The following is a 21,014-nucleotide window of genomic DNA, read 5'->3' on the forward strand; positions in this document are numbered from 1 at the left end:
GTGGGGACTGCGGGTGAATCTCGCAAATGTTGGGGCCTTGTGGCCTTTCCCAGGCTTCCAGGCACTAAAGAGCTAGAAGAGAAGAAGCCCCCAGTGTACAGTGCCTACGTGTCCCCGATCCCCCGGGTGACGAGATCCGTCCCCCAAATTGAGACCACCTCGATTCCTCTGCACGCCTCAGTCCCTTCTCTCCGAAAGTCGCCATGTCCGTCCGAGCCGAGGCGTCTCCGCCGACATGCAGCGACAGCTTCAAGTGCCTCAAGCACAACTACGAGTAGCAACGTCGACGCAGATACTCGAGATGTCACTAAAAATTCAATTGCCCCTTAGGGAAAAAAAGGAGAAAAAAACTAGAAAAAAAATCTTCACATGCTCAAAAGTCAGCTCAAGCTCTACAACAACATTTCATGGCACCAAATAGTCTCGAAAACTCTGCTTTAAGTCGCTCTTGCGTAAGTGTTAATATTCCGACCTGCACTATCGACACCATTACTCGTTGACCCCAAAGCAGCAGATATACATAAAAGTAGGCGACAGCATCATGCTGTGACACAGTCTTCAAGCACCGCTCTGGCCGGCTTCTCGGTATTGCTCAAAGGTAATGTCGGGGATGCGCGAGCTGTGCTTAACGTCCTCGTCCGCCATCCTTCGCTCCAGTTCCATGCGGCCGTCCTTGCCCCAGTAGCCGGCCTTCTCAGTGCCTTTCACACAGCCCTCGGTGATCAAGACATACGGCATCGGGGCGTCAAAAATTGGCTCCGCGAGGACACGTTCCATTTCCATTTTCAGGCCGCGAGCTCCAGTCTCTGCCTTGGCAGCTCGTTCGGCAATGGCGTATAATGCCTTCCTAGTAAAGTGCAGGCGGGAAGGGTAGGTTTCGAACAGCGCAGTGTACTGCGCAACGAGCGAGTTTCGTGGTTCTGTCAGGATCCTGTATAGATCACTCAAAGACAACGGGCTTAAAGCGCAGATGTTGTGCACTCGGCCAATCAGCTCAGGAATGAATCCAAAAGCCTGGAGGTCGACCGGTGTTGTCAGATCGAGGGGGGTATACGTTGATGCAGGCGCATCTGGGTTAACATGTGGCAGGTGCGAAAACAGCTGGCTCGGCAAATCGTGTTGATTACCAGAAAGGCCCTGCTTGCCTCGCAACTCGGAGCCAAAGCCCATTGAGGGTTTTGACACTCTCCGCACGACGACTTTGTCAAGACCGACAAAAGCGCCGCAGAAGACGAATAGAATATTTGTAGTATCGATGGTGTATTGGTCGACCTTCCCCTGTGGCGGAGTGGACTGCGTGGCCGATGTTGAGCTTGAAGATGTGTAGTTGGTAGTGATAGGCGGTGTTGATCGCGAAGAGCGGTTGTCCTTGACGTTGATGGTCACTTTGGAGCCCTCCACGAGCTTGAGTAGAGCTTGCTGGACACCTTCTCCGCCAACATCCCGGCCGTTCATACTCTCCCTCTTGGCCAGCTTATCAAACTCATCCAGAACGATGATACCATGTTCGGTTGCTTTGATGTCGTAGTTCGATTCGATCAGCAGCCTCTCTACGCATGTCTCTACATCCTGCCCGATGTACCCGGCTTGCGTGAATGAGTTGCAATCGGATATCGTGAACGGCACGTTAAGCTTCTTGCTCAAGGTCCTGGGCGGGTGTTAGCCTTCTTGGTCGGCCTGCTTCTACGGTAGCCACTTACTCTAGGATATACGTCTTCCCAACACCGGTAGGGCCGATAAGAAGCAAGTTACTCTTGTCAATCTTGACCTGTGGAGGAGTCACGGGTTCTTCGGACAGGTAGGACCCGTCGAACCCGGTGGAAGAACCATAGCCCTCGCCCAGGTGCTGTACAGATTCAGCGTGACCAGGGAACTCGTCTTGCGGCCACTCATCATCAGCTGGGAAGCGCTGGAAGGCAGAGTAACGATCTCGCTGACCTTGAACAGGATGGATATCACGCTTCTCGAGAATGTCCCTGTCCCGGGCATACCGCTGCCTCTCTGCCTTTTCCCTCTGAACCTTCTCTTCGTGTTCCTGATGTCTCCTCCTCCGTAGACCCTGATAATGATTGAATATTGTGGAGCATATCGTCTTCTTCGCTCGGTCTTGCCCAACGACGTAATCGTCGACCCGCTTCTTCAGGTCTCGGGGATAGAACTGAGGAACCCCAAAGCTATTCTTGTTAAACATGGGACCTCGGCCGTTATCGGAAGTCGGGTCGTAGCTGCTTGTGAAGCCGGAGTTGAAGTCTTGTGTTTGTCTCGGTGTGGTTCGAGCGACGGAGGAAACGGAGAAGGTGCGCCTGGCGCTCGCGAGCACCAAGCAGCGGGCGCAGGTGTAGGCCTGCGGCCTAGAGGATAGAGCCATGTGAAGGGTGCCCGGCGAAGGGACCATAGCATGAAATGTATGTCGATTCGAACCTGTCAGAAGCGAACGTCTACCGTCTGTCTGAGACCAGAAAATCAAGGATGGTGATGATGATGGTAGTCCGGTGACCGGAGGAGATGTCATGAGTGTGTGGCTGGTGGTGCAATAGATAGGCCGGATAAGGAACCTTGGCCAGAGCTGTCGGTGGTCGTGCGGACGGATGCGGGGTCGAGGAGCTGAAGCTCCAGCACAGCAGCGCTTAGGAGCGGCTAATATTGGGGAAAGCCACAGCTGTCCACTCACCCCCAAACATGCTCGCTCCCCAGATTGCTGTTGTCCCAAAGTCAATCCGAATGCAAGGAAGCTGGTCTGATCCTGTGCCAGACGGTTATGACCATGCTCTCGTGTTTTATTGGTATGTTACAATGCGTAGCATGCCAGTCGAAGCGTGAGAAGTGTCACCAAGATTTCTAGTGCAGCAGCACCATTCGCCTCATGGCAGTGTATGAGGCTGCTTTCGTGCCTTCGTATCGTATGTTCTGCCCTTTGACCAGCTGTGTGCCTGGGATGTCCCCATTACAGAAGGTTAGGCTTCGAGATTTCCGGTAACAGATAATTCGAAAGAGAACTTCGGGTATTTTCAAGCCCGAGGCGCCGGGGAACAATGCAGCTGACAACACAGGACAAAGATGGTTGTGAGATCCCGGCTTCTGTCAGATGCAACGGCCTCCCGACGCGGCTCTGAAGTCAAACGGTTCTGGGTCCAAGTACGTCTTTTGGATGTTTAAAGTTTCAACTGCGGCTCGTTGGTCTGCAAAATTTGCAGCTGCCAGTTCATCGCAAGGTACCTAGGCTTGATACACTCAATGGTATCGAGCTAGAAGCTCTCGGGTCTAACCCACCCCCAGAGTTCATGGCAGGAGCAGAAGCTCCACCACTGTGCGTTTAGGTAGCAAGCCATGCAATTCTCAGAAGGCCCACGACGTATCTGTGATGGCATTTAGCGACGATAACGACATGTCGGTCCCACTAAGCTAATACTGATTGCTCAGAGTAGTCTTGTACCCTGCTCGTCAAACCTCCTCTGACTGGTTCCCCAGTGGTACGACATCATGCTTGGTATCCTCTTTTCCTCGACTCGAAGAAGCATGGTGAAAAGCTGGCAACCCGGTAAGCCGCAGTCTATCAAGTAAGAAGACGGGGGTGCCGAGCAAATTCGAGTATTGCGCGCAGAGTTTCAGCGGCTGGAAGTGCCTCAACCTTCAGCGTGCCATTCGCCTTGGGTCCTGGGACGACCACCCTTTCGGAGGTGGCGACCAGCGAATGGGATGGACGGCCATCTCGCCTAAGGTGTTTTGATTCGGCCGATGCATTTGTTGTTGAGACGCCAGCATTCGTCTCCCCTAGGAGGGAGGGGTTGGAGTGGCGGCAGCATGTTTTTTCTCTGTCGCTCCCACCTTGCCTTAGCGCCCTGGCAGTCCTGATGCTGCCGCAATTCTCGTTGAATTGGTCACGCCAGACCAACCAACAGAGGGGGTCTGGGTCAGGCTGGACTGCTACACTGCTGAAATGCTGCTGCAAGCTGCTGTGAGGGGAGATATGAACCGGGAGCTACGTTGCCCCACGACGTCATACCACGCAATGCCCCGAAGATTACACCTTGAGCTCTCCCCTTCATTTCTCGTCTCCCCATGAATTGAATGGAAGGTTAAGGCCATCCACAAGCTCATCCCGGACAGTGCGGGGGAAATCTGTTACCTAGGCAAGTGTACATTATCTACGCCCAAGACGTCGCTTTCTGGAGCATTCCTGTTACCCAACTTCTCTCTTCCACATCATTAACTGCTGCTTTCACGAGAATCCAACGCCTGATCGAGATCCCCCAGGCTTGTCCAACTCTTGAAGAGATTGCTGCCAATCTGCGCATTCCTTGCCTAGCTCCAGACCCCTACCGACCTACGTTAGGAAAGGCGTGAAATCCCCAATTAGCTCAGGTACTTAGCTCTGCCGTCACATAGCTCTCCTTCCACCTTACCTCACCTTACCTCAACATTTTGCGCGGGGACCCTCCATTACTTCCAATTGACCTGCTTCTCTACCTCTACCTTGCATCGCCTTACCTTACCCTGCATACAATCTCGGACGACACCTGACGTGCTGTGTTTGCCCTACTTCAGGTCGAACCCAACTGTAGACCACTGCGGTTCTGCCCCGCACTCTCAACTTCAACCTGCAATCCTAAACATCGATTGTCATCGTTCAATATGGCTGCTATCGTCGACAATCCTTCCAACTCAATTGCCCTAAACGGCCCTAGTGGTGATGCCGAGGGCTTCCCTACTGATGGCACTGGTAAACCTTCCTGTCTTGCCTCTTTGTGGAAGCATTGACTGATTTTTGTCAGGTGTGGTAAAGCTCGACCCCTGGCTGTCGCCATTTCAGGATTCCCTCAAGAGGCGCTATGCGCGCGCCCAGGATTGGATTCAGAAGATCAACGAGACTGAGGGTGGCCTCGAAAAGTTCTCCAAGGTAAGAAGACGAACAAATCACGATCTCTTGGGGCCTCAAACTAAGCCGGCTTTGACAGGGCACCTCGCTCTTCGGTTTCAATGTCGACCACGACAACAACATCGTTTACAGAGAATGGGCTCCCAACGCTACCCAGGCCTTCTTGATTGGCGACTTCAGTGAGTTTCACTGATGCGGCAACATCGTTTCCTGCTAACCGGGATTCAACAGACAATTGGGACAGAAACTCTCATGAGATGAAGAAGAATAACTTTGGAGTCTTCGAGATCACCCTCCCCGCCGTCAATGGCCAAGCTGCGATCCCGCACAACTCCAAGGTCAAGGTAAATCCGAGTCCAAGATTCCCCTGACGAGACTTGAGCTGACCTCAAACCAGATCTCCTTGCAACTCCCCAATGGCGAACGCGTCGACCGCCTGCCTGCATGGATCAAGTACGTGACGCAAGACTTGTCCATCTCCCCCGCGTACGAAGCCCGATTTTGGAACCCGCCTGCGTCCGAGAAGTACGAGTTCAAGCACCCGAGACCACCGAAGCCTCGGAGCGCTCGCGTGTACGAGGCTCACGTGGGAATCTCCTCGCCCGAGTTGCGAGTTGCGACTTACAAGGAGTTCACGAAGAATATGCTGCCTAGGATCAGAGACCTCGGCTACAATGTCATCCAGCTCATGGCTGTCATGGAACATGCCTACTATGCCAGTTTTGGCTACCAAATCAACAACTTCTTTGCTGCCAGCAGTCGTTATGGCCCCCCGAAGACCTTAAGGAGCTGGTTGATACAGCCCACAGCATGGGTATTACCATGCTTCTGGATGTTGTTCACAGCCACGCCTCCAAGAACGTCCTGGACGGCCTGAACGAGTTTGATGGTACGGACCATCAGTACTTCCACGAGGGAGCTCGCGGCCGCCATGAGCTGTGGGACAGCAGACTGTTCAACTACGGCCACCACGAGGTCATGAGATTCTTGCTCAGCAACTTGCGGTTCTGGATGGACGAATACCACTTCGATGGCTTTCGTTTCGATGGTGTGACAAGCATGTTGTATCTGCACCATGGTATTGGAACGTAAGTTCAATCTCATCAAGATAGCTATCTAAATGTTGCATGCTGATCGAAACAGTGGCTTTTCAGGAGGCTATCACGAGTACTTTGGTCCCGATGCGGACGAAGAGGCTATCGCGTACCTCATGATCGCCAACGAGCTATTACACTCACTGTACCCAGAGGTTATCACAATTGCCGAGGATGTGTCTGGTATGCCAGCTTTGTGTCTGCCGCTTTCCATTGGCGGTCTTGGCTTCGATTATCGCCTTGCCATGGCCGTTCCTGATATGTGGATCAAGATCCTTAAGGAGAAGAAAGACGAAGAATGGGATATCGGCAATATTTGCTTCACCCTGACGAACCGAAGACATGGTGAGAAGACTATCGCGTATGCGGAAAGTCACGACCAGGCGTAGGTTTTTTCTCTTCAAAGTAGACAACACCAGCTAACAAAAATAGGCTTGTGGGTGACAAGACACTCATGTTCCATCTTTGTGACGCCGAGATGTATACGAACATGTCGACTTTGACTCCATTGACGCCGGTCATTGACCGAGGTATGGCTCTTCACAAGATGATTCGCCTCATAACCCACAGCCTCGGCGGCGAAGGATACCTTAACTTCGAGGGCAACGAGTTTGGTCACCCTGAATGGCTCGACTTCCCCCGAGAGGGCAACCAAAACTCATTCTGGTACGCGCGTCGTCAGCTTAACCTCACTGACGACAATTTGCTTCGCTATCAATTCCTCAACAACTTTGATCGGGCCATGAACACCACGGAGGCGAAGTATGGCTGGCTGGCAGCGCCGCAAGCGTACATCTCGCTCAAGAATGAGAGCGACAAGGTCATCGTCTTTGAGAGGGCTGGGGTTGTCTTTATCTTTAACTTCCACCCCACTGAGAGCTTCGCCGACTACAGGATCGGCATTGAGGTTCCTGGATCCTACAAAGTCATTCTCAACACTGATTCCAAGGACTTTGGAGGACACGCCCGCGTCGATGAGGGCACCCGCTTCTTCACTACTCCTATGGAGTGGAACAACCGAAAGAACTGGACTCATATTTACATCCCAAGCAGATCTGCTTTAGTAAGTTCTCTCTCCCTTGACTAATCCGCACTTCGAAGCTAACGAGGTACAGGTTCTTGGTTTGGAGTCTCCCGTGTCTCAGCACTCTTAGTAGTGACACATTGGAGGAGTTGTAAAGATGCCAGATAATGGAAAACCACGGGGGTGAGGAAGACCAGAAGCTTTATTTAGCAAGCCAATCCAAATGCTGTCATGAATTATGCAAAAAGCATGTTGTTTTAGAAGCAGATCTATTAGAATTATCACTTGTCCACACAAACGCGGCCACTTAAGTGAATACTACTGTATATATTGTTGGTGATGTGGGAATACGTGAATAGTCATTTCTCCCGATGACGCAGACGAGCTGCTGTTCCTGCGTAAGACAGGAATGGGGCTGCATGAAAGATCGAGATCATGGATTTCACATGTCGTGTTATAGCGAGCTAGCCGAGGACGCTAACGGGCGAAATGAAGGAACAAATGGAAAGGTGCTTGGAATTCAGCTCTTTTAGTACAGTATTTACACCAAGCAGATGGTTGTCCTCGAGTCACGTCGCAAGCCCCCCAGCCCATGCCAGCTCTACTAGTAGTCATTTTATACATGGGCAAACTGCCATGGTCGAATTGTGATTGTGATTCTAAGAGACGATAGGGAAGGAGGATATCGATTAGTTGGCCTTGGGAGGAGACTGGACCATGCCCTTGCCGGAGTAGCCCTCGGAGGAGATACCGGTGATGGGGTCGGAATTTTGGTTCTAGAGGGGACAGAGTTAGCCATTGATCCGGCTCGACGTGTCCGACACGTCCGGAGCGCCGGTGACATACCTTGAGGAACTCGTTGGAAGCCTCCTGGTATTCCTTGGTCATGGTGTCCGGGGGAGCACCGGCGAAGGCGCGGACGGTGGTGAAGATGGCCAAGCTGGCACCGACGGAAGCGATGACGCCCCAGAAGACGCGGGTGTTCTCACCGGCGGGGGTGCCGGCGCGGGGACCGTGGGGACCGAAGGCGATCCAGTAGGCTGTTTTGAGTCAATTTGCGTTAGTTTTTTTTTTTCGTGATTCTCTTTTGTTTGGCTTTTTGTTGTGACGCAATGCATATGCACCAGGGATGGGTTTGGGTGATTGCCAATTGGCGTTGCAATCCAGCTGGGTCGGGTTCCAGAGCACTGGTAGCTTGAATACAAAGACCCGAACCGCCCCCAGCTGCTGCGATGGCTCAATTGACGGGAGGGAAAGAGAGGAAGAGGCATTGATGCATTCGTGATAACTCCTTCAATGCCTCTTCGCCCTTTCCCTCCCCCCCGTATCCCTATCCGCTTTCGGAACATCGGACCACGTCTCTGTCGAACGAAAGGAAAATCAAGTTACGCACCAGCCTTCTTCTCCTGAAGAGTCAGCTCCGACCAGGGGCCCTTCATGCGGTCTCTCAGCGCCATCCAAAGCTCGGCCTGCTCCTGGAGGGGCATGCCCTCCCATCTCTTCTCGATGTTGGCGAGCGTCGGGTTGGAGATGGCGTGGGTGGTGGCGGCGCGGCGGATGACGGTGGTCTGCTGGGCGGCGCGCAGGCCGGTGCGGGCCAGGGAAAGGGTCGGGGTTCGCAACATCGTGTTTTTCGGTTGTGGGTTTATCTGGGAAAATCGAAAATCGCTAAAGGGACGGTTCGAGGGAGCGGAGGGGGCTCAATTGAGGTGACGTCGGGGGGTGGTTGCGGTTCGTTCGAGATGGGCCGTCGAAAGGGAAGAGAGGGTTTTTTTTGGCTACCTAGAAGTTCCGGGCAATCGTATGATTGGAATTTCGATTGCAATACGCCGGCTGCGACTGGGTGTTGGGATCATCACGTGATTGAAATATGGACCGTGCGTTACTCATCCCTCCAATTGGAATCGTCTAGGGGGTGCTTCACCTCGGTGTTTGGAGCCTTGCGGCTTGCGGGCGAGACCTAGAGCTCTCCCTTCTGTAGCACGGCACACTCGCTCGGTTGTCGGCTCATTCCGAGTATCGCCGTTTGCCCGGGATTTCGACTGCTATTCAGAATTGTGACTCGTTGGAATACGCCAATGGCAGTGGTGATCCATTCTCTTACTATTTGCTAATTGTAGAGTGATTTAAAAGACGGCAGTTTAACTTTGAAGCCCGAAAACAGTAGCAATCGCGCTCCCGAAGAAACTCGATGACCTCGCTATCACGGTGCAGCTCGGCCAGAGTCGGTCGTCAGCAGCCGAGTATATACTCCGACCTCGCCTAGTTCTCTCAGTACGGTCAGACGCCGAAAGAAGGTCGCCTAGAATTTGCGAAATCCTCGTTATATATTACATGTTTGTCCATCGATCTTCGGCTGAATCTTGGCATGCCTTCTATCTGGCAATAAATCTTCTGCATGCCGCCATGTTTGTACGGAGCTTCAGCCTTGAGCGCAGCGCTTTCAGCAGGGCACCGAGTCGCCGGAGCCAAAGCCCTCTTGAAGGGTTTCATCAAATCGGCCGCGCATTCCGTTACTGCTGGTTGTCCTTCATTGAACGGGATTCATCTTGTATTGCATATGTATCTGCTCCTGGGCAGCTCCCTCAGTCCTATGGCTTCGCCCTTTTTGGGGACTCTTCATAATGGCTTGTTATTTTTTCCCAAGTACTATTTGTATCTCAGGTGTTTCGCCAAGAGCTATTCGTATCGGCGCCGGGTTTGGGTATCGCTTCGTTGGGGGCTTGCGACTCCGAGTTCTTCGGTTCACCGGGAGGAAAGGTCTTTGGAAATTGCTCCTTCGACTCGCGGAGCCTCTTTTGCTCTTCAAGACCAGGCTTCAGGGTGTAAGTGGCTAAGCATGTCAGCGACACCGATATCATGAAAGACTGTTTCTTGGGTCGCGGAACTAGGATGTTGCATACAGATGCCGACGCCGGTCACAACAGCTATAACAATTGGCAGGAAGTTCCGCAAGCTCATCTTGGAGGTGTTTCTGAGTCCGAGGCGAGGCAAATGACTGTGGTATTATCAATGTTACACCTTTGCCAGTTGACAGGCTTTGGGCTAGCAGTTGACAGCGTGAGAGGCGATCGTGATGTAATCGAAGTTGGAATAGCTGAGCTGCGTGATGCGACCGAGCTAAAGCTCTCGGCCCGTCTCCAAAAAAAATTCGGGTCCGGCCGGGTCAGTGCGCACAGTCAATTGCTACCGACCGACGTAAAGTGGCTCGCCGACGACCGCGACGGGTGCGTGCCCCACCAAACGCGCTCAGCGACCGCCTGAACGCGTCTGCTTCACACGCACTACACATTATCCTAGGGTTCTCATCTTAGGTAATGCACTGCGCTTTTCCGGATCAAACGACGAGCCAAACGTTTGGACCCCGGCCTCTTCAAAAGCCTCCTTTCGGTTTATGTTTTACGATGTTTAACCGTTTATGATGAACGGTGTATGCCATGGCGAACTGGAAAGAACTGGGCGAGGTCCCAGATTCGGACGACGAGCTCGACTTCGATAGCCAGGATTTAGAGTCACTCCCGAACCCCGAGCTTCCCTCGAACTGCCCTGCCGAACCCTCGCAAACGAAGAACGCTCGAGAAAGCATATGGGACGTTCCCGAGTCGTTGCAAGGAACGCCCGCCGTTGCGTCTGTGAAGCAGAGAGCAACAATCCCGAGCCATGAGGTACCTATGCCCTCCGAGCAGGAGCCGCCCTCCTCGCCACTATCTTCGGTGCCGGATATGGACGAGCTAGATGACCCTTTCGACTTGGACGAACCAAAAACCCAAGCAGCTCCTCCTGCCAAGACGAGGCAGATGTACTTCCCTGACGACCGCGACGACTCTCCCGATCCTTTGGCCGGTGACGACAGCATATCGACGAGCTATGTCAAGATCACAGCTCCTCAGCCCGAATTCCCGGCCGAGAATGGTACTACAAGTCTCTCCCCGCCTCTCAAATCTCCAGCGATTTCTCTACTACCGAGTCAATCAAAGAGTCAACCAAGCCAGCAGGGACGACTGGCCACGCAGCGCCGCACAAGCTCTAGCCAGTGTGAAGAGCTCGCAAGACCAGCAGCGCAGCACGCTTTTGGCAGCACCTCCCTGGCAAAACCTCTGACTGAGGCTCGAGCGGTGTTTTCGGTGGATATCCCAGTGCAGAATCAGGTGAGGGGTCAGCAGTTGCCGCCCGCTCAGCGGGAAGCATCCTCCAATCGAAATGAAGAGGTTGCGAGACAAGTTGCGGTGCGGTATGAACGCTCATTCAGACCGAGGAAACCGATCCAGGAACATCCATACCTTATTGAGAACGCGCAGTACAGCAAAGCCCTGAAGTCACACGGCATTCGGCCAGTCAGAATGCCTACCGAGCCGGCCCCTAGACGACAGAGAACGGATAATGACTCTGGAGAGAAGGATTTCGAGGACGACAGCCAAGAGACGGCGGCGGGTGCGCCAAACGAGACTACAGACGATAGTCAAGCCAACGGGATTGATGAGCCATCGAGCTCTGAGCCCTTGCGAGCGTCATCACTGTCCCCGTCACCGTCGCCATTGCGAACTTCATCTCCAAAGCACCGTGGCGGGCCGAGCAGCCAACCTAGTCAAGGAGACACCGACAACACAAGTCTCTCCGATAACGATGACCTCCCTTCATTGGACGAAATCCACCGCAAGTTGCTGTTAAACCGGTCTGCAAAGAAACGCAAGTTTGGGAGAGGAGCGATATCCAAACCGAAAATGGTCAAGCAGACGGCTTCAGATGCCCGCACATCCTCAAGGCCGACGTTTCAGCAGTATGACGAGATATACGGCATGTCGTCTTCTCCGTCTTCGTCAGCACAGGTTCAGAATGCCGCTGTCAACTCACCGACGGAGCCGATAGCGTCGCCTGCTATATCCGATATTCCAGACCCGTTTGCCGAGGACGATGATCAACCTATCCTTCTCGGCAATACGGTGTCACCGGTTGTATCGGAGAGGCACACTTCTCTTGGTGCGGACCTCCCGGTACTCGACCTGACTGTGGCGGATGTCTCCGACACTGGAGAGGATGACCCCGGGCATCCGGATACGAACATGTCTGGAAACGAATCAGAGGCCGGCAACGACAGCGGTTCGGAGGTCGGTGCAGAGGTTGTCAAGAATGTTGGACGAAGAATGCGAGGAGTTCTTCCCGCATCCTGGCTCCGACTCGATCAACAAGCAAACCGACCCAAGTCCACTCAGCATCAACGACACGAAATGTCACCCGAGAAAACGCAGAGACGTGGTGTTGCGGTTCGGCGAATCGGTCGTTCGGCATCGAACATAGCCGCTGCTTTCGTCTTTGACGACTCAGATGATGATGTTGCACCGGCGCCCACGCCGACGCGTCCATCTCATGATATCCAAACCCTTCTGCCTTTTGAAAGCTCAGTAACAGAGATTGTCGACGGCAACGACAGTGGCTCTGTTGTTGAAGATGATCCAATCGACCATATGCTTCCGAGCAAAAAACGTCAATTGACTTTGAAAGACTTTCAACAACCCACCAAACGCCAGAAAAAGAATAATTCAACACCAAGTAACCAGTCCAAGAAACCGGGAAGACCTCCCAAATCTGCGAACCGGCCTTCCAAGGGCTCACGTCTTGATCCTTGGGCGAAAAGTTGTAAATCGACTTTGGGTAAACCTCGACCTGCTGCCAGAGCGAAGACACCTCCAAGGTTGAGCATCTTAGATGTTATTGAAGAAGACGCGCCGAAGTTCCTTAAGATCGCAGCCCGGACGGCTCAGAACAAACGTCACCTTGGAAGGTCAAGCCCTTCGAACAAGATGATACGCCTTGCAACACGAAAAGACAACGTCGATGCTGGTACAGTGCTGCAAAAGTGGAAAGGAGGCAAGATTCGGCCTCGTCAAGGGCTACAGAGCAAAACCCAAACCAAACCATCGGGAAGGCGTCCACTCATCCAGCTGCCTCCGAACGTCTTTGCTCGCGGTGCTGCGTCCTCGCCCAAGACCCGTAGTGCCGTGCAGCCCGATCAACACCATCAAGAGGACTCGGCACCTTCAACGCCCTTGCCCGACGTACATGCTCGCGCACGACAGATGTCCAGGAGTCATTCAACCGCAAGTCAACGTACTCGAGAGGCAGCGAACAGACCTGCGCAACTCGAAACGGACTTGTCTGAACAGCCAGGAAGAATCGGATTTCATGCAAAGAAACGGGCTCTCGATGCTCTTTTCCGGCGCAGCCAAACACAATCTTTGTCCTCACTGAGCGCGCATCTGGAATTCTTTATGGACGAGGTGTCTTCAGTTGTTTCAGGGCACAGCTTCGCTACCAGAGCCTCTCCGGAACCACCAACCATCCAAAAACCCCGTCTCAAGCGTCCCAGAAAGCCCGTTCGGCCGATCAAGATCGATGTTGCTGCTGCTCATTTCCGCCATGCAGATGACCCACTACCGACCACAGAGCTGTTGACTCCAGCAAAGACGCCCATATCCGTCTTAGACGACCACCAACTCCTTGGGCTCGGTCCTTTTGGCACACACTATACGCAACACTTTGAGATATTCCCTCTGGATCGTGGGGTGTTTTTTCATGAGACAACCCTTATCGGCAGCGGTCGGGTCAAGACAGCCGTTGATGACCAGTTTTCAGAGAAAGTATGGCACCATCGTCCTCGGATATCATTCAATCTAGGTGAGCTGGTTCTTCGTTGGGACACATGGACTGAGCAAGTTTCTTCCGAATTCGGCATTTTGATGGATGGGATACTCGATCAAATCATCAAGCCGGCGGTATCAACAGGAGTTGGCTTCAACGCCAAAGAGGCTGCACGCTTCGTTCTTGACTACGTACAAAAGGCTATGAGCTTTACCAGCGATGCTGATGCGAGTTCCTTCGTCACTCGCCTCTCTGACGTGACTAAGGCTTTCTTGTCACGCCTGGATTCAGAAAACGGCCCCGACTTGCATGAAAATGTAGAGCTTGTTGACATCCTGTCGAACCTGGTCCTCGTTCTCTCATCAGCAGTGCGGCTCTGCCAGAAGACACAGTCTTTGGTAACAGAGAGCTTCACCATGGAGATGGTCCTAAGAAAAACTGCTGAAACCTTGGTTAGGGTTCTGCTCAACATTGGACTGAACGACGTAACACGTCTGTACGACGACCTTCAGACATTGAGATACCGTGAGCGTGGTATTCGCTCTGATCAAGTTGTGCCACACACGTGGGTACTCTTGATGAAGGCTCTAGAAAGTCTCCGGATACCAAGAATGAGTTTCTGGGACATTACGTATTCGCGCATGCTTCAACCAAGCGTCAACTGCGGAGTCGAATCACAGGAATTCGAACGGCTTTGGAAGAACATGTTTACTCTCTTACCATTGTGCGAGTTCGACAATACTGGTGTGATCGTAACCGACAGGAGGCATCATGTTCCCATGGAAGGTTGGAGTCTTCCCCAACAAGTCCTGAAGCGCGTCTTCGAACTATACCGGAAAAACCCTCGCCAATCCCCCAGCTTTAATGACTACTGCCGGGCACTCGTGTCCAGGTGTCATTATCTGGTTGACCAATGGGGTTGGCAGAAGTGCAGTGGCATCATCGGCACCATCTTCGACTTTTTCGGTTCACAGAACCTATCTCACTTGCGCAACGAAGAAGCATTCCGCTCAGCTCGTTTCCTGGATAGCCTTCACCTCAACCCATCGCTCCGGGTTGAACCTGAAGATCGATGCTTCCATATCTTCCTTAAGCTTGTGGCACTGGCCATAAACAGGTTGAAGCAAAAGGGGCTGGTCAACGACATCCGCAATCTGGTGGCTCGTACGCTCCCGAACCACGACCGACAATACTCCAAGGAACAAAACGTTCACCAGCATGATTTGGCAGCCCTCAGAAACCACCACGACCTCCTATGCACACTGTTTTGGGCAGCGCCACGTGACCTTCGTCCTGGCATCCACAATCTTGAGAAGCTGGTTATCCCCGCCAGCTCTCACAAGGAGGCTTGCCTGATCAATTTGCGGGCATGGAACCAACTCGCACGGTTTGTTGTACACGAGGAGCCTGCTGCATCATTCACCCCGCTAGCAAACTGGCAGTCCAACGTGTTTAGGCAGCTTCTGGATCAGTACAACTCTGCCGCGGCAGATATCCAACAACAGTTCTTGGCCTTGTCCAAAGACGCTAGTAGCAACATCAGTGAGGATTTGATGAACTCGATTGTGACTACCAACAAGGCCGCTACAATGGAGATCATGTTATTCTCGGTCAAGTCCTCAATGGATGCTGTGCAACATGCGGGTAGCTTGGAGCTGGCCAGACTTGCTTCAAGTCCATGTAAGTCAAAAGCTTGACGCTCCATATTCTGAAGCTAACCTTTCGCAGTTCAACTACAGCAAGTCTTTCAGCACTTCTCTACCCTGCCAGCAGATTTCCCGTCTACACTCTTACAGGCGTCCCTGACCACTCTTGAGCGCCTTCTTGGCAGGATTGAGTCGGTCTTCAATGAGGCGGATGACAGTCAAGACAGCATGGCTTCTAGGACGTTGGAATCGGAAGATGCAATTCTTGTAGGTTATATTTCGCTCTTGCTTGAAAATATGTCTAACCTGTTTGTAGATGTTGGATCGTGAACTGGCCGCCGTATTTCTCTCCACAGCGCGCTGCCTATTATCAAATCAGTCGCGTGGCAGTCCTGGCGCCTCGTCAGTGTCAAAGGCTTGCGTTGAGCAGTCCGTTATTGTTTCTGGCATGATGGTCGGCCTGTTCGTTCGGTGTACAATGATGGTGAGTAACGCTTCCTGTGAAGCCGAACTTTGCTAATTGTTTCTAGGCACTCTCTCAGGTCTTCAAACCTACCAAATACGGGCTTTTCGGAAAGGCGCCAACCAAGCTTAGCTGGGAACAACGCCAATATCTTCCCCTGTTTCTCTCTGTGGTTGCACAAAAGGGAGCAGCGATCAATTTGGAGGTAAGAGACGCAGACAGCGCATGTGGCACAAGTATAGTTAACATGGATTAGGACATTGGAACGAGTCTCTTGCAACTGTGGCTCTCGACCATCGTACAGCCAAGTCACTGCTTGAGATATGAAAACCAATTCGGACAGGAATTGCAGCGCCAAGGATATCCTTTTATACCCGACAAAACTGCAGGGCTAGTCGTCAATCCAGGTTACTTGTCCAACCGCGACTTCTTTGAATGTAAGGAAATCGTTACCGGATCAGACAAATATATGACTAACACCTCCAGATGCTATATCCTGGATGCGACAGTCACTACAGACAGCCGATGCCGCCTCCAAGAAAAGCATGCGTGCCGAATTTGAGAAAGTGCTCAACGCCGTCATGAACCAAATGCGGGTCGACGTCCAAATCATAGCAACCGACTCTTCTGAACATCCCGGCTACGTCAAGTTTGTCCGCAATATCATTTCTCTGATCAAGGCCCATGGTGCAGACATCTGCCCTGTGCAGAAGTTCTTCCTGGAAGTGAGCAAGGAATACTCTCCACCCATGCAGGATCCCCAGCTCCAAGCAGCCTTGATCCAGTCGTATGGGTTCAAGCTTGCTGAAGGCGACCCGAGAGTCCCGAGTACTCTCTTCCACTTCTTCCTCAACAACTTCAAGGGAGCTCTCCAACGAGACCGACTACCGCACGAAGTCCTCCTACTGAAACGAGCCTTGAAACATGACGCTATCATGTCGTTCATCTTGGGGAAGATGCTTCCAGCAGTTTTGCATGCCACGCTGTCCAATCATGAAGCTTATGCAATGCTTGACGTGCTGTGCGATGCTCTTGGACTAGCCCTAACGCAACCAACCATAGCTCGTCAAGTGAGCGAGGACAGTTTCGCCTGCATCCCAGCCTTGGTCACAACATTGTTGGCCTGGGCCACGGCCGTGAAGGGCGCAGCACTTTGCGCTGAGCATATTCATGTGCTCAGAAGAATCACCTGGCTCCTTAATGCCTTTCAACCATACATCGAGTCCTTCTCGTTAATGCCCAGAGCCGTCAAGGGCTGGGACAATGTTATGAACAGATTACAATGTTTCGGCCTGCTTGCCGAAGGCGCTCATGAATATCTCGGCGCCGAGTTTGACAAAGGCGATGTTCCTTTCATGGCGCCCTCGAGGCTGTTCCGCCTCCTGAGGGCTCATAATGAGAACTTCAGGATTCAGGATACCACAGTTCTGACCTGGTCTGAACACATTGGGAATGATATTAGCAGAAACTGGGTCACCACAGGACCGCTCTTGACGGTATCAGGGATCAACCGCGGGACACCCTCGACGCAATCTGGGCAAGGCTCACTTAGACCTCAGTGGAGCATGCGGGAGCTGACAACGAGCTTGTACGATCAACTGCGGATCTGGCATGAGTGGTGGATAAGAGTTAAGGGATCGCCCAAAGAGCGTGAGACGTTTGACTATGGAGAGGAGTTGATATTCTGAGGATAGCTCAGGTGGAGTTGCTTTCCGTTGTTGGTATAGCGGATTCGGGGGATACTCCGGAGCTGTGACAATTAACTTAGTTACCATAGCCTAGGTAGAGGTATCAATTTACATGAACACTTGAACAGCGGAGTCAGACCAGTTTTGAGTTTAAGATTCAACACGTTTATCAAATAGTCGAAATGGTTACTTCCAACTTGATGAGTCATATATTACTGGGTCTGGGGTCCATCTGCGATCTCATTGCTATTGAATGGCACAATCCGACTCGGTGCGGTTGTCGGTGAGTCTCGGTGAAGACTCTGCCGAGATTCCGCCGCTCTCACTAAGCATAGCGCCGGCTCAAAGAGCTTGACGGCGAGAAAGGTTTCTTTTGCCATGCAACGAAACCGCCAATTGCTGGCATTTTGCACCTTGTCCTTCCGAATGCATGCAATAGGGCCCCGGGCCCTTGCCTCAGCCTCCAGAGTCTCTGCGTCGTCAAGATTAGCGCTTTCGGTTGCTCACCGGAGCCAGTGTCGACAATTCCACCCGTCATATAGGTTACGGAAAAGTCCGTCCGAAGGCGGCGCCGGCGCAGAGGACGGCAAACCGCCAGAGAAACCCGCAGGCGAGCAGCAGGACGACAGCAGCAGCAGAAACCGAGATGATGGCTTGAACAAGACCGAGGCCAACTCGTCAGAGTCGGCGTTCCGACGCTCGAGGGGTGGCGCGTTCGCCTCTGCGAGAGCGCGTCTTGCGCGGCCGCGGCCCGCCGACGAGCTGCCGCCGGTGAAGCTGCCGCAGAGCTTCCTTGAGACTGGCGTGTCGCTGTACGACCCCGAGAACAGAATCAACACCCTCACGAACGATCTTTGGCACCACCGGTATATGGGCGCCCGCTGGCACGACTTGCTATGGAAAGATTTGGAACTCGTCTTTAGTCACGCCTCCTGGACCGACGAGAAGTTGCAGGATGCGCTGCGCCGGGGTAATCTCGAAGCCATCGAGAGGCGGAATCGCATCTTGGCCGAGGCGTCGCAGTGGTTGAGCCTCTCCATCGACGAGATGCGGTCTTCAAACAATCTACAGAGCTCCCGCGAGCCGCTGCCAACGACCGAATTCGCAGACATGCTTCGCTACTCCAACAAGTTCGTCCTCTCCAACCTCCTGTCGCAACACACCCGCGAAACGACGGACGCCGATCCCGTACAAGAACAAGACCAGGACAGCGTTCTGCAATCACTGGTTGAGCAATATATCGAGGAGGGACGGCCCAAGCCGAGGCGCGACGGACTCAGGTTATTCGACCCCAGGATCCGCGGTGAGATCGTCACGGCGGTGCGCGCAGAGCTCTCCTTGCAGCCGGACGCGAGCGCGGTGGGGAGGGAGCTTAAGAGACCCCTCACTATTGTCAACATCCCGAACTACACCGGTCGAAGTCACACCAAGAAGCTCATGAAGCACGTTGCGTCGTGCGTCGAGGCGGATGTTGTCCACCTCGATGCGCAGGAGTTGGCGATGCTTGTGGGCGACTACATCGGACAGGATTGCGCCTACTCGCGAGGCTCCATCTCCATATTGGGATACCGTGCGGCGGAGATGAACGGACGTCTGGTCAAGACCGAGGAGCCGTCCAAGCCGAATGAGGAGGACCTGTCTGGGGAGATTGAGGCTGCCTGGGTCAACCTTCGAGATCACGGTGTAGATGGCGGCTACAGCAGCCCCATGGACAACGAGCTTCAAAAGATTAGGGAGGGCCCTAAAGACTACATCCTCCCCTCTGTCGACCGATGGGAGAATCTCAAGATCAACGCTGTCCTCGAGGAGATTGCCAACTCTGCCTCAAAAATGTCGTCGCAGCCCGAGCGAAGCCTCATCATTCACGTGGACGACTTCGTCGAGCTCAATATGACGCTCGAGGGCGCGCTGCTCATCGGTAGACTACGCAGTATCGTTGATACCATGTGGCGCGCTGGAAAGAAGGTCACGCTCGTCGGCACATCGTCCAACGAGAACCCATCGGACCAGTACGCCTCAACACTCAAGGAGATCGCCGCCGAAGAGTGCCTGATCCCCTTACCCCTCAACTTCCAGCGGATCACAAACGCCAGCAACACCAAGAAGATCTACGAGGCCAACGACTACCTGCAAGAGAACCTGCGGAACATCCAGCACATGCTGAGGTCCATCGCCGGCCACTCACCCGACACGAGCAAGCTGCGCATCGTCGGTGTGTCCAAGTCCTCGCCGCCACAGTACCTCCTCGATGACACCGAGGGCTCCTACATGGAGGTCTCGCTGATCCCGCGCGTCTTGGCCACCTCCATCCTGCCCCTCTCTGACGTCTACCACATCACCCGCCTCTTCTACGCCTGCCAGGGCTCCGTCAGTCCCGACCAATCGTGGCGGGTGCTCTTCGACGTCGTCGAGTCCAGCAGTTATAGCACCGCCCAGATGCACCGCCTCCAAGACCGGCCGACGCGCTCCAAGCCGTCCGCCGCCGGCGGGGCCTCCGCGTCATCCGATATGCAGAAGCCCGAGCCCGAACGCCTCCGCGTGTCGGGCAACTACAACGACTACGAGAAGAAGCTCCTCAGTGGCCTCGTCAACAGCAGCGAGATTAAGACGACGTTCGACGACGTCCATGCCGACCCGGAAACCAAGAACAACCTCAAACTTCTCACGTCATTGTCCCTCGTCCGCCCCGAGGCCTTCACCTACGGCGTGCTCGCCACGGACCGGATCCCGGGCTGCCTCCTCTATGGTCCCCCAGGCACAGGCAAGACGCTGCTCGCCAAGGCTGTCGCCAAGGAGAGCGGCGCCAACATGCTCGAGGTCAGCGGCGCGAGCATCAACGACATGTACGTCGGCCAGAGCGAGAAGAACGTCCGTGCCCTCTTCTCGCTTGCCAAGAAGCTCTCGCCGCTCGTCATCTTCATCGACGAGGCCGACGCGCTCCTCGCGGCCCGCGGGCAGCGCAACCGCGCCGCCCACCGCGAGACTATCAATCAGTTCCTCCGCGAGTGGGACGGCATGTCCGACACAAAGGCCTTTATCATGGTCGCCACTAATCGGCCCTTCGACCTCGACGACGCCGTCCTCCGCCGCCTGCCGCGCAAGATCCTCGTCGACCTGCCGCTGCAGCCGGACCGCGCCTCCATCCTCCGCATCCTCCTCAAGGGCGAGGACTTGGACGCGTCCGTGTCCATCGACGACATCGCGCGCAAGACGGTGCTTTACTCCGGCTCCGATCTCAAGAACCTCTGCGTCGCGGCCGCCATGACGGCCGTCCAGGAGGAGAGCGAGGAGGCCGCCAAGCACACGGGCCCGACGCCCTACGTGTTCCCACCGAAGCGCACCCTCAGGAAGCACCACTTTGACAAGGCACTGAAGATGATCGCCGCCAGCGTCAGCGAGGACATGGACAGCCTCAAGAGCATCCGCCGGTTCGACGAGAAGTACGGCGACGTGCGCGCGAAGAACAGCCAGAAGAAGAGGGGCATGGGCTTCGGCGTGCTGCCGACGTCGGCGGACGCCGAGGAGGCCAGGGTCCGGCAGGCCGTTGCGTAGGGGCCGCCTTCCTCCACCCGGTAGTCTCCGCTTCT

General features: G+C 53.9%; 7 protein-coding genes across 7 annotated transcripts; 5 read left to right on the forward strand and 2 right to left on the reverse strand.

Moving 5' to 3' along the window:
* Positions 1-558: 558 nt before the first annotated feature.
* Positions 559-2,368, reverse strand: ColSpa_12078 (ATP-dependent clpX-like chaperone, mitochondrial; the record flags this gene model as incomplete). Its single annotated transcript, XM_049278290.1, has 2 exons — positions 559-1,648; positions 1,701-2,368. 2 exons carry the CDS (start codon positions 2,366-2,368, stop codon positions 559-561), a joined length of 1,758 nt encoding a protein of 585 aa, XP_049134247.1.
* Positions 2,369-4,632: 2,264 nt separating this feature from the next.
* ColSpa_12079 (1,4-alpha-glucan-branching enzyme) lies at positions 4,633-6,359 on the forward strand (the record flags this gene model as incomplete). The annotated part of the gene is given in 7 exon segments (XM_049278291.1): positions 4,633-4,720; positions 4,773-4,897; positions 4,956-5,055; positions 5,108-5,220; positions 5,274-5,637; positions 5,655-5,964; positions 6,020-6,359. 7 exon segments carry the CDS (start codon positions 4,633-4,635, stop codon positions 6,357-6,359), a joined length of 1,440 nt encoding a protein of 479 aa, XP_049134248.1.
* A 101-nt stretch (positions 6,360-6,460) lies between these two features.
* Positions 6,461-7,124, forward strand: ColSpa_12080 (1,4-alpha-glucan-branching enzyme; the record flags this gene model as incomplete). Its single annotated transcript, XM_049278292.1, has 2 exons — positions 6,461-7,033; positions 7,086-7,124. The coding sequence occupies 2 exons, from the start codon at positions 6,461-6,463 to the stop codon at positions 7,122-7,124; spliced, it is 612 nt and encodes a 203-aa protein (XP_049134249.1).
* Positions 7,125-7,683: 559 nt separating this feature from the next.
* ColSpa_12081 (cytochrome c oxidase polypeptide 5, mitochondrial) lies at positions 7,684-8,619 on the reverse strand (the record flags this gene model as incomplete). The annotated part of the gene is made up of 3 exons (XM_049278293.1): positions 7,684-7,770; positions 7,841-8,034; positions 8,388-8,619. 3 exons carry the CDS (start codon positions 8,617-8,619, stop codon positions 7,684-7,686), a joined length of 513 nt encoding a protein of 170 aa, XP_049134250.1.
* Positions 8,620-10,431: 1,812 nt separating this feature from the next.
* On the forward strand, positions 10,432-12,289 carry ColSpa_12082 (uncharacterized protein; the record flags this gene model as incomplete). Its single annotated transcript, XM_049278294.1, is given in 2 exon segments — positions 10,432-12,099; positions 12,110-12,289. Coding segments are annotated over 2 exon segments (1,848 nt in total).
* A 1,439-nt stretch (positions 12,290-13,728) lies between these two features.
* ColSpa_12083 (protein mms22) lies at positions 13,729-17,427 on the forward strand (the record flags this gene model as incomplete). The annotated part of the gene is made up of 5 exons (XM_049278295.1): positions 13,729-15,310; positions 15,359-15,543; positions 15,593-15,760; positions 15,807-15,944; positions 16,258-17,427. The coding sequence occupies 5 exons, from the start codon at positions 13,729-13,731 to the stop codon at positions 17,425-17,427; spliced, it is 3,243 nt and encodes a 1,080-aa protein (XP_049134252.1).
* A 426-nt stretch (positions 17,428-17,853) lies between these two features.
* On the forward strand, positions 17,854-20,979 carry ColSpa_12084 (protein MSP1; the record flags this gene model as incomplete). Its single annotated transcript, XM_049278296.1, has 1 exon — positions 17,854-20,979. The coding sequence occupies one exon, from the start codon at positions 17,854-17,856 to the stop codon at positions 20,977-20,979; it is 3,126 nt and encodes a 1,041-aa protein (XP_049134253.1).
* Positions 20,980-21,014: the final 35 nt, after the last annotated feature.

This window comes from Colletotrichum spaethianum (assembly GCF_022836535.1).
Source record: "Colletotrichum spaethianum MAFF 239500 DNA, contig56, whole genome shotgun sequence".
NCBI lineage: Eukaryota > Fungi > Ascomycota > Sordariomycetes > Glomerellales > Glomerellaceae > Colletotrichum > Colletotrichum spaethianum.